The sequence below is a fragment of the Mesoplodon bidens genome, assembly GCF_964165515.1.
Source record: "Mesoplodon bidens genome assembly, chromosome: 7".
In the NCBI taxonomy this organism is placed as follows: Eukaryota; Metazoa; Chordata; class Mammalia; order Artiodactyla; family Ziphiidae; genus Mesoplodon; species Mesoplodon bidens.
Genome location: NC_138164.1, coordinates 62866005 through 62878563, shown reverse-complemented (window position 1 = coordinate 62878563; position 12559 = coordinate 62866005). Strand labels below are relative to the sequence as shown.

Here is a 12559-nt window from a genome sequence, read left to right as displayed (position 1 = left end):
CCCTGAGTACAGAGATATTACTATCAAGATAAAAGACTCAGGAATCTGCTACACAATAGGAAGACTTTCAAAACTACGGTATACTACGTCATGAAAAATCAGGGGTGGTATGACTAATGGCTTACTTATGTGCAATTGTTGTTAACCGTTCATCGTTTACTGCTCTCCGAACTTCAGCACGGTGGCGCTCTGTTGAGATGCTATGAAAAAAAATAGCCATTATAGAACTCTGCCAAGCAGGCAGCTCTTTTCTATACTTTTATTAATGTTTAAGTCAACATTTTGCTTGGGGGTGGGGGGGCAAAATTGATTTGTAAAAAGATATAGACAGGGGCCTAATATATATCTTCAAATGCTTTAATTAAAGTCATAGAAAAGGATTCAGACTGATTCTGTGTAACTGCAGAGAGAATTAGTTACAAATTAGAAATCACAGGAAGACAAATTCAGCTTGATATCAAGTCATTACGTCCAAAACTCAGAAATATCAGACCATGTTCAAGATTAGCAGAGGTTCCTGTTATCTAAATGTAAACAGCCACTGAATGACCCCTAATCATGGTTACTGAGAAGAGGATTTTGGCACTTGGAAGAAAGTCTTCTAAAGTCCTTTCTAAAGCTTAAGAGTCTATAATTTTATGTTTAGTGAATATAATAAAGAAATGAAAGTGGCAAGATAATGTTTCCTATAGCTATATGCTATGAAACTTGACACCAGGATATTATTCCTTTATTACCCAACACTTGAGCTGTATGTCTTCTACATTGTATAATGTTACCACTATAGTAAAAATGTACTTATGTTGATGCTGATTAAATACATGTAAAGTTAAATCTAAACAACTGAAAAAAGGCTATACCCATTCCATTCATAAATACTCAATAAAGTGAATAGCACTCTTAAAAGTGTAATTTTTATTGCTAAGTTAAATCTATACCACGGACTAAAATATTTAAGGGGCTGGAAAGCAGAATTTATGAGGCAATATAAACAACAAACAAACAAAAAATATAAATTGTTAAGTATGGAGGCAATAAGACTGACAATTTGGCTTAATAACATCCCTATTTTAATGTTAATTAAATGCAGGGAAAAAAATCTCTTCCCTATTTTCACTTAAAAAAAGAATAGGACAAAATGGTCTTAAATGTAGAAAGGAAACTTCAGTTAAAACAGAACTGAATTTTCTGAGAAAGCTCAAGATGTTAAGAATGGATCAAGGCAAAGTATCAAAGAATCCCTTTCACCAGAATTTTTTTAATGAATTTTTTTAACTCTAGTGGGAAGCTGAAGGGATAAACTATCCCTAAGGCTATGACTATTAATCACCACCCATTTCTGTAAATTAAGACAACAACTTCCTAGTGTCTCCTTCTACCCCCTAACAAATGCCACTGGGCCACTCTAGATCTTCCTATCCAGTCGCTGCCAGCTCTTCTTTCCTTCACCCAGGTCAAAAATACCTCCCTTTTCCAAGCAGCCCAAACCTAAGATAACCTGCCTTAAACCTTTTCTGATTAGATTACAGAATAAATGGTAAATTACATAATTTTCCATAACAAAGAACACAACTGGGATGGGATCTCTAAACACCAACAACTTGAACACCTATGTCTTCAGCTTAAGAGTGAAAAGTATTGAAACACCTCAAAATGATATTTCTAGACTCATCTCTCACAAACTTTTATGATAATTTACCTAAGAACTTTTGAGAGTTCTCCAAGAAGATCTTTCTTTTCCTTGGTGAGATCTCCCTGTGCCCGAAGTGCACTGATAACTCCAGCATATGCCTCCAATTCTAGAAGAAGAAAATTATTTTATCAAGATAGGCCATCAATATTTAAGTACTATGGCTACATAGAGTGAAACTTCAGGGCAGGAAACCTAAAAATCAATATGCGAATATTTCATTAATGTCCTCTCAAAAATTTTATCTAAAACCATAGGTTAAAATGTGGCTTTTACGAAAGAGAGGCATGGACATATATACACTACCAAACGTAAGGTAGATAGCTAGTGGGAAGCAGCCGCAGAGCACAGGGAGATCAGCTCGGTGCTTTGTGACCGCCTGAAGGGGTGGGATGGGGAGGGTGGGAGGGAGGGAGATGCATGAGGGAAGGGATGTGGGAACAGATGTATACGTATGACTGATTCACTTTGTTATAAAGCAGAAACTAATAAAAAAAAATTCCTTATAAAAAAATAAAAAATAATAAAAATAAAATGTGGCTTTTATAATCTTATTTTCTTTTTTACTGCCTCACAGAAGTCATGTATATAAAAAGTTTAGGTAGAAAAATCTAATGGTGGGTTCCCCTGGTGGTGCAGTGGTTGAGAGTCTGCCTGCCGATGCAGCGGACGCGGGTTCGTGCCCTGGTCCGGGAAGATCCCACATGCCGCAGAGCGGCTGGGCCCGTGAGCCATGGCCGCTGAGCCTCCGCGTCCGGAGCCTGTGCTCCGCAACGGGAGACGCCACAACAGTGAGAGGCCCGCGTACCGCAAAAAAAAAAAAGAAAAATCTAATGGTAAATATTTCGTCTTACGCATCATCCTGAAGAACATTCAACTCAGATGCTACCAACACTTGGGAGCAGGTTCCAAGTGATATAAAAAGGCTGATAAGAGAAGTTTTTAGCATTATTGATAGGTACCTTTACTGGCCAAACTTTGAAATAATTCCTTAGGCTTGCCTAAGAATTTGACCTATATTCTATCTGTGAATAGTGTGCAAGTGAAAAACTACTGGATCAAGAGTCAAATGACCAGATTCTGGCTCCAGTACTGACACTAGTTGTGTGACCTTGGACAAGTCCTTTCTCATCTCTGATCCTCAGTTTCTTTATCTAGAAGACACTTTGAAGGTACCGTCCATTTCTATGATCCTCTGCATCTATAAAAACCACCAGCAAAATGACTAAGGCATATTAGCATACATGAATTGCTCTTACAGCAATCAGGACATAATACACTGAACCCTAATGCCAGACAGTTTCATTTCACTAACTTTCCACAGCAACAACTCTTATTTAATGAAACTGTCAGTCCCTAGTAGTGGTTAAAATATAAAACCAAAAAGCCCTCAATGGCTCCCAATGAACCATGCCTGCCTCTCAGTGTACTGCCTCGTGTACTACCTTCCAATAGTCCCTCCCACACTGACTCTGGGCTTGGCATGTGACTTACTTTGGCCAATGGAACATCAGTATACATGATGCAAATAGCAGCCTTGGACACAGGACCTTGCCCTCTTGGAAGCTTGAGATCACCAAGCTATGAAGAAGCCCAGGATGAAAGGTCACATGGAGAGAGAGGCCCAGCCACCTCAGCTGAGCCCAATTAACCAGCTAAGCTACCAGCTGAATAGAGCCACATGAGAGAGCTCAGGCAAGACAAAAAACCCATAGAATCATGAGAAATAATAAAATAGTTGTTTCAAACTATTAACACTATGAGACAAGTATACCTGAGCAAAACAAAATGATGGGAAATAAGTGTCCAGACTACAGTTATCTTCTTACTCAATTCAAGTTGCTACCAGTATTTGCCAATGCCTTACATACAACAGATACTGAATATTAGCCAAATAATTAAGGCATGCATACCTGCATCCAAGGTACTAAACCAACAATAAAACAGTAGCCTCATTCAGTTCATATTATTCACAGTTCTATCAAAAGAAAAGACTTTATATAGAAGAGTGAGCTTAAATAGAAATGTCTGGTCCAACTGAATTATCCCATATGTAAACATCCTGCATGTTCAATCTAGGCTGGATATTATGTAGATGTTTCATGTGGTCTCTCTGGAAGGACAAACTCTGCTTCTCTGGAGTAGTGAAGGAAATACTTTGTTCCAGGAAACATATATTTCAGCTTTTATCAGAACCTAAAGTAGAGTTCAGAAAGACACTGGGGATAACTAAGAAACCACTATATCTAAATGTTTATGCCCCATTTATGGAATATTTTATTCAACAAATCAGTATTGAGTCCTATTATATATACCAGATAGTATGCTAAATCCTGCCCTTAAGAAGTTAACTCTAGAATAAAGCTACAGTGAAACAAGTCATCAGACAATTCTGATACATTTACAATACAGTGATAAAGGCACAGAAGAAAAACACATCATCTAGTCTGGAAGCATAAGCTTTAATCAGAAAGAGAACTGTGCTCTAGGCAGGCAGGGGGTGAAATGCAAATGTGCAAAAGGAACAGAGAGAGTAAAAGAGCACATAATGTTTCACAGAGACATTAAACTTCCAGTAATAGTCAGAGGCTATTTTGAGAGTTTTACACTAGGGAAATATGTCCGTACTTGGTTAGTCGCTAATTCAAACCAAACTACTAATTGAACACTACTACTACAAGGTACCATGGAGAATCCTTATATGAACAAAACAAAGTCCTTATCCTCAAGGTGATTAAAATCCAACAAGGATAAAAATGGAAAAACTGGGCTTCCTTGGTGGCGCAGTGGTTGAGAGTCCGCCTGCCGATGCAGGGGACACGGGTTCATGCCCCGGTCCGGGAAGATCCCACATGCCGCGGAGCAGCTGGGCCCGTGAGCCACGGCCACTGAGCCTGCACGTCCGGAGCCTGTCTCCGCGACGGAAGAGGCCACAACAGTGAGAGGCCCGCGTACCTCAAAAAAAAAAAAAAAAAAAGGAAAAACTGTTTGGGGCCAGACTAAGAAAAGCCACCATTTCCAGTCTAAAAAGTTTTTGATAGAACTCAGTGACTGATTAAATGTGGAAGGAATGGCAGAAGGAAAAGAATCAGGTTTTTCAGTTTCCAAGATATTTAGTAGAATGGCAATACCATAAAAAGAAATGGAGAGGTCAGAGAGAGGAAGTGGTTTGAGGAAAAACTTCACTTTTGGCCTGTCGAATTTATGGTGATCAAAATTTCACTATTTCACAATATTTCAAAAAAAGTGAAATTAACTAAAGAAAGACAAAAATTCTTGACATCTCAAGTCTCATTCCAAGTCCAACTAAAAAGTCATGCACAGAAGAGGTGGTTGGGCTTCCCTGGTGGCGCAGTGGTTGACTCCGCCTGCCGATGCAGGGGACGCGGGTTCGGGCCCCGGTCCCGGAGGATCCCACATGCCGCGGAGCGGCTGGGCCCGTGAGCCATGGCCGCTGAGCCTGCGCGTCCGGGGCCTGTGCTCTGCAGCAGGAGAGGCCACAGCAGTGAGAGGCCCGCGTACAGCAAAAAAAAAAAAAAAAAAAAAAAAAGTAAGAGGTGGCAACCTCACACAAAACTGTAACTCAGAACACAGTTCTCATAGCTACACAATCCAATGCATACCTCCCCCCTTCATTCAATGAGAAACTCACTCATTGTAAAGAACTTTTACTAGCTTCCCAACCTCATTCACATTTGTGGATTTCATTTGATGAGAATCCTAAGATTCTGACAAATATCAAACTCAGTTGAATTTCTGGTATTATTTTTGGTACCATTCTATTACAGTGTTAACTCTAATGATGCGTAAGTATAACGAAATAACACACGAAAAAACACAGAAAACAGAAGATTTGCCAAACTATTTTTATAAAGCCCTCAACCCGTTCCATTTAAACAAACCAGCCATTCAATTATACTATAGTTCATAAAGCCTCATGTAAGAGTTACAGTGCAGGAATGGTCATAAAAAAATAGGGCAGGGGAGAGGCAGGATAGAGGGAAGGAAGCATTTATCTATCACTGGTATGTTCAGTGTGTCATAAAGAAATTCTCTATCCCAATTTCTCTACATTTAAGTAAAATGTAATGTTTAGCATCTGTTAAAATAATTTATAACATTTTTAAAAAGAATTTTTTTAAAGCTAATTCTTTTTTTTTTTTTTTTTTTTTTGCGGTACGCGGTCCTCTCACTGTTGTGACCTCTCCTGCTGCGGAGCACAGGTTCCGGACGCGCAGGCTCAGCGGCCATGGCTCACGGGCCCAGTCGCTCCGCAGCATGTGGGATCTTCCTGGACCGGGCACGAACCCGTGTCCCCTGCATCGGCAGGTGGACTCTCAACCGCTGCGCCACCAAGGAAGCCCCTTAAAGCTAATTCTTAAAATATTTTAAACTAATTTTTAAATACAGTACCTTCTCTAAACTTTGGACCTAGAGCTAGTGTTTGAAAGCAATTCAAAGGTTTCACTGTTATGATAATGAGCCAACGGGTGGGGAGGAAGTCTTTCCGAAAATCACTCTCTAGGCTCACCTCCCAAAAGAAGGGTCATTGAAGATGACGTTACCCTCTCGGAAGGCTGTTTTCTTTTGTATAGAAGCCGCTCTTCAGCAATATTACCCACACAATTCTGACTAAAATTAAGGATAAATTTACACTTAAAGGTTACAATTTTTATATTCAAACATAATCTCTTGATTCAAGGTCCCAAAAGCCCAGAAACTCTAATGCAATCAACTTCAGTTGTGATCTGCAATTATTTCAGCTGTGAAATAAATAAAAATCCAACTTTATAACTGGTAGCTAGCAAGTTAGAGCAATTGCATATAAGTGTGTAGAAAATCACCCTCGAATTAGTACTAAAAGTTTGGATATAAGGTTAAAAAAAAAAAAGGAATAACTGACCCCCCAAAAAACCAACCCACCCCAAAACAAAACAAAAAACCTCTCTAGAGGTGCTAAAATACAATGCTAAGAAGTAGTTTAAAATATAGAAATCCTCATAGTGGCCTAAGGGGAAATAAAAAGGGCAAAGGTTATTAGCAGGCAGGGCCAGATTTGCTATGATTCAGATTTATGCATAGGAATTCCCAACAAAGATTTCCTTTGAAGAAAAGATTCACCTGCAAATAAATAAATGTCTGAAAGCAACTGCTTTAAAACGTTATATACTCAGATGTCAGGCACTGTGACAGGCCCTTTTTATATACACTTAATCCACATAAACTTATGAGGCAGATATTATTGTCCTTCATTTACAAAAGTGTCAATAGATTTAGGGAGATTAAACAACTTGTCCTTGGATCATGTCGGTCGTTAGTAACAGGACCAAGACCCCAGGTCTATCTGAATTCAAGGTCCACACTTTCCCCTTCAAAGTCATAGATATCTAAATAATTCCTATCCACTGCCAAAACATCTAATATTCTTTTTCAAATTATTTTTTCATTTACTGAGTCCCTACTATGTGCTGGCCTGAGACTATAGTGGTAAATAAGACAAAAAGGTTCCTTCTTGGACCTTAGAGTCCAAGGCTGCATTTCTCAACCAAGGATACTCATGTAAACCACAGAATACAGAAAGTGATTTGAGTAAATCTTTTTTTCTCAGTTTTCCCAAGGATAATACATACCATTCTAGATGCATGAAGAAAAGTTAGTTCATTACATACAATGGATAACTTAGTATTAGGGCTTAATTCTCTCCCTAAATGTTAGTTGAGAAAGGCTGCTCTAAAGGAAAAGAAGCACTAAATAATTCATTACAGGCATAAATGGTGTTTTATTACTGAAAGTAAAATATAATTTGGAAAAGTCAGCATAGCTTACATTAACTTAGAATTCAGAAACAGTATGTAATTCACACATACATTCATGAAGGTTAAAAGTATGTTAACATGAGACTGGAATCCTATTCCCTGGGTTGAAATTCTGACCCCATGACTTACTATCAGCATTACTTCGGGTTCTAAGCTTCAGGTCTGTCATCTGTAAAATGGGGACAAAAGAAGAAACACACCTATCTTTTTGGTTTGAATGAGGATTAAATGAGATGCTGAATGTAAAGGACTCAGAATAGCCCAGTAGCCCTGAAGAACTTTTAGCTGCTATTATTATTAATATGATTCATGCATCTACTGTGTACAAAGCACTATACAAAGCACTAGGGAAATAACAGAGTAAGACAAGAACTATACCTCAAGAATTTCTAACCATCATGAAATATGATATCCATGCAAACAGCCATGACCCAAACAGAAAGGGAAAAGGATCATAGGGAGGCATGAAACATCAAAAATGAAAATCATACCCAATTTTCGAAGAATCCTTTTGCATTCATCCCTGCTGAGATCCAAAAGTGTTGGCCACACAACAGGCATTGCTGCTTCTTTTTGGTAGCCCCAAAGAGCTTGTCCTCCCTACCAAAACAAAAACCAAAAACTCAAATTACGAAAGTACATTCAAAAGCCCACTCACGTGGAGATCCACACGCTAAGAAGCAAAACCAGTAAGAATATCTCACAATCCTATTTCACCTCCATGCTTTCCAACTTCTGACAAATGAAGAATTTAACCATGTGTGAGCTTAGTATTCCAGCCTATCATAGTGGAAAGAGCATAGGCATTGGACACACATAGGTTCTAATTCAATCTTTCAACTTACTGGCTGTGTGATCCTGGGTAAATTGGCCTATCTGAACATAAACTTTACACATCTGTGAAACAGAGAGTTTATCACTCAGCTTGTTATGAGGATTAAATAACAGTGTATGTGAAGTTCTTATCCTAGTGGCTAACACATTATTTCATAAATAGGTGCCACTACCTGTGTAACCTGGGCAAGTCACTTGACTTCTGCCGGCTTTCTCACTATGAGCTACACGAAATAAAATAAGTAAAGTTCCTAGGATGTTAAGTGGGTTAATGGAACTTAATATAGTACTTTCTCCTCGAGTCTTACCAATGAAACATGAATTTACACCCAGCAGTCCTCAAAAAAACATTTACCAAAAGTTTAGATGTCAGGAACTTGGTACTGGGAATTCCCTGGTCTAGAGAAAAAGACAACAGCGCTGGGCCCTTGCACTATACCTGCTTAGCACACAGCAGATCCGCTGCAAATATCTGTTAAATAAACAGATGAATGACTGAGAAGAGCAAGTAATATGAATGAATGAATGAATGAATGAATGAGCGAGTGAATGTATGAATGAGCGAGCTCAGTGTCTCGTCTAGAAGTCAGGCATCGACCCGTAATAACTGCTATCTCCCGTTCCAAGAGCTGGGACTGCTAACTCCAACTCCAAGCCTGAAGTTGACCCCCCTCCCCCTACTTCCCATAGTCCTCTCATCTAAGAACCAACCCAGAGCAAGGAGAACTGGAGTGCGCGCCCCAGCCGGCAGAATGACATAAAGAAAAGGGGTGGGGAGGAAGAAGAAGGGGCAGAGCCAAAGGAATCCGCTCCCTCCACAAGCCAGTCCCCGCCTCCCGACAGGATCTTGGAGGCGGCCGGCGACCGCCGGAATCAAGCACCACGTCACAGCATCCCGACGCGTCCCCGCCGGCGGACCCCATTGCGGGGCCGCATCGCACTGGAAACCTGGGCAGAGGTTGCCGGAGCCCGCTCCGAGAACCGGAATCCTGTCTAATCCTTCCCCCACTCAAGTGTCAAGGAGGCAAGCCCGCCCCGCCCCCTCCCCAAACACGCACTCTCTCGCAGCACCACAACAAGAGCAGCCCGCCCACCCTCCTCACCGGTGCCGCTCAGCGCTCACCCCAATGTCAAGCTCACGACCCAGGCCCTCTCAGGACCAGTAGCCGGAGTCAGGGGCCCCGGCAGGCATCAGCGCCTCTCTCCCTCCTCAGCGGAGAGGACAACGGAGAGAAAGAGTAGACGCTCGGACAGCCAGGCAGACGACCGAGACTCACCAGGAGGCCCCCAGAGCTGGACCCCAGCAATTTCGGCACCAGGCCTGCCAGAGTCCCCCTCAGCCCACCTCGGGAGCCCCACGATCCCGTTAGGAGACAACGGAGGATGGGGTTGGGCGCCCCAAGCCGGGCTCCGAATGCTTGGCCCGGCGCTCTTCCAGACTGGCTATCCTGCCAGTTCTTCCCAGCACCCTGTCTAAGATTCACCCACCTGCCCGGCCTTTCTGGGCTCATCTAAAAGGCTCCTCCGCCAAGACTAGGGGACACCAGGAATTGGGTTTGTTTGCTGTGCCTCAGAAGGGGCAAGATGGCGACAGGTATCAGGGCGCAGGCGCAGCCGCGCGCTGCCAGTCGGGAGGTGTAGTTCGCCTTTCCCGCCTTTCGGAGAACGGACACCAGAAGGCCTCCATTTTTCTGTCCCTCTTTTCCTACACGTTTTGAAAGGAAAGGAGAGACATCGCGAGGGGTGCTGGGAGTTGTGGTCCGAACCCAAACTCCCTCCTCTTTCGCTCTTGGTGTGCACGCGCAAGGAAGGCTGGGATTGTAGTTTCCTTGGCTTGTCCTCCACACCCTCCTCTCCGGCTTCGCGCGCCTCGCCTCCGCCTGCCGTCTCCCAGCCAATGGGCTGCGCTCTCCGCTACGTGCGGCGTCACACGTAGTGGTCAAGATGGCGTTGGTAGCTGGAGCTGATGGTTCTCTGCGATCTTTATTCTAGGCGGGGGGGTGAGGGACGGTGGGAAAGCACGTTCGTCCCCGAAGCGCCGTTGAGGATTAGGATCGGATTCCTCAAGAGTCTTGGGAGCAATTATCAGCGGCCTCCAGCCCCGCCAGACGCAGCTCGAGGAGAGAGAATACACGCTACGACACCTGACACAGTAGACATCGCAGTTGCGCGTACCCGATCTGGGGGTTGCGGAGTTGCAAGTAGAGAAGAGGAACCCGAGTGTTCTCGACTTTGGGTTTCCCTGCGTGTGAAATGGGAATGATAGTGCTATATCTGTCAAAGGCAAGAAGGAGAAGGGGTTTATTTGAGGCCCTGCGACGTGGTAGGTTCACCCTTCAGCCTTTGTTCGTGTTTAATCACAGAACAGTTGTTTGAAGAGGGTATTGTTGCCCCTGTTTTACGGATGAGAAAAGGGGCCCAATATACAAATAATCGCGGCCATAAGATCGAAGCCAGTATCTGCTACTGTTGAAGATCCAATCAAGTTTTGTGATTGCTCTCCCTTTTAAATTTTGTACTTTGGGAGACATCGGATCTGGTAAAAATACTCAAATGGAAAGGAGTTTTTAATGTGCTTTATGATATTAACAAAGTTTTCTTATAAAATGTTAGGTTAATATTACCCTATAAGGATGTTGTGATACACAAAGTAGAGAAAAGTTATTTGTAAATTTTGGACCACTATACAAACGTGTGAGACTGTTCATGTTCTTGAATCTCCATTGTAGGTCAGGTTAGGAAGAAAAAATAAATAACGGCATTTGTGTACTATTTGCCCATTAGCTAAAAATCCTCTCTGAGGCCCAGGAAAATTGTTATTGTTGAAACCCAAGTCTGCCCCTTCAGAAAGTCAGGAAGTGGGACAAATAGTCTCCAGGCTTTCCCACCATTCCCTCCCTGATCTTCCAATGCATTCTTTTCCATCTATTTCCTACTGAATTGAGGTACCACTGCTTTCTGGCCAGATACTTAACTCTTGGAAAGATGATAAATGAAACTTTAATAGAAGATTTTGTAGTTGAACATATATTTTTTGATTTGAGCATCTTAGTGAGGCAGGTATAATTAAGATTACCACCTACTGGGAGTGAGAAAAACACAGATATTCAAGAACTCACCCAATTGAAGGGAGTTGGGCTTTATAACTCCAGATCTTCGATTGGAATTCACCCAAATCCTATAGATCTGGGTGAATTCTCTTCTTGCAGTCCCCCAAATATCTTAGAGTCCTTCCGCTTATCCTTGGGCTTGGTAGGTGCCAAGTACTGTTCTAAGCATTTAAAATATTTGTTCCATCCTTAAAACAACTTTATGAGGTAGAAACTATTATCTAATTACAAATGAGGAAACTGAGGCATAGGAAGGAGGTGAAATAGCTTGCCTAAAGTTACACATTATAAGTAAATGGTGGTTATACTCCAATAAAGATGTTTAAATAAATAAATAAATAAGTAAATCGTGGGACTTCCCTGGTGATCCAGTGGTTAAGACTCCTCGCTTCCGCTGCAGGGGACATGGGTTCCATCCCTGGTCGAGAAACTAAGATCCCCCATGCTGCAGTGGCACAACCAAAGAATAATAATAATAATAATAATAATAATAATAATGATAAGTAAATGGTAAAGCCAGGATTTAAACCTAAGCAGCTTGGCTCCAGTGTGTGCTCTGGACTAGTGGTTCTTAAATTTCAATGTTCAAAGAATCACCTGAGTATCTTGTTAAAATACAAATTTTAATTGAGTAGGTCTAGGTAGCGCCTAAGAACCTATATTTCTAACAAGCTTTCAACTGCTGATGCTCTGGCGTCAACTACCTCTGATCTACCACACATCCTCCCTTTCCTTGGAACCGTATTTGTCTTTTGCAGCAAGAAACTGCCTTCCCCATGCTGTCGGTTACTACTCCATATTCCCAAATGTTCCCAACATTGAATTCTCTTCTTTAAGAATCAGACTCAAACTTTACCCACAAGAATATTGTCCTGCCCCTTCCTTTCTCTCTAGGATGAGACAGGCATTCTTGCCTCTGCTGCTACACCACTTATTATACATCTTGTTACAGAACTCAGAACACTGAGTTATGGTCATTTGTTTGAAAATATTTCTGACCAGGCAGTGAGCTCTTTAAGGAGGCACAGGAGTCTGTACATTCTTGTGCCTAGCACATAAGAATAATAGCTAATACTTATCGACGGCTTTCTCTGTTCCAGGTGCTGTTA

The 12559-nt window shown here is 41.8% G+C and overlaps 1 protein-coding gene across 11 annotated transcripts in view; it reads right to left on the bottom strand.

The window, feature by feature from the left end:
• EMSY (EMSY transcriptional repressor, BRCA2 interacting) overlaps window positions 1-11978 on the bottom strand; it is an 83991-nt gene extending 72013 nt beyond the window's left edge. For 10 of the 11 annotated variants that reach the window (XM_081238763.1, XM_081238765.1, XM_081238769.1 and 7 more), the window contains exons 1-4: window positions 9829-11978; window positions 7998-8106; window positions 1700-1799; window positions 126-200 (exon numbers count right to left, since the gene is read on the bottom strand). In XM_081238763.1, the coding sequence (XP_081094889.1) occupies window positions 126-200; window positions 1700-1799; window positions 7998-8067 (245 nt within the window). In that variant the 5' untranslated portion in view covers window positions 8068-8106; window positions 9829-11978. The other variant, XM_081238766.1, reaches the window with a different exon arrangement.
• Window positions 11979-12559: the final 581 nt, after the last annotated feature.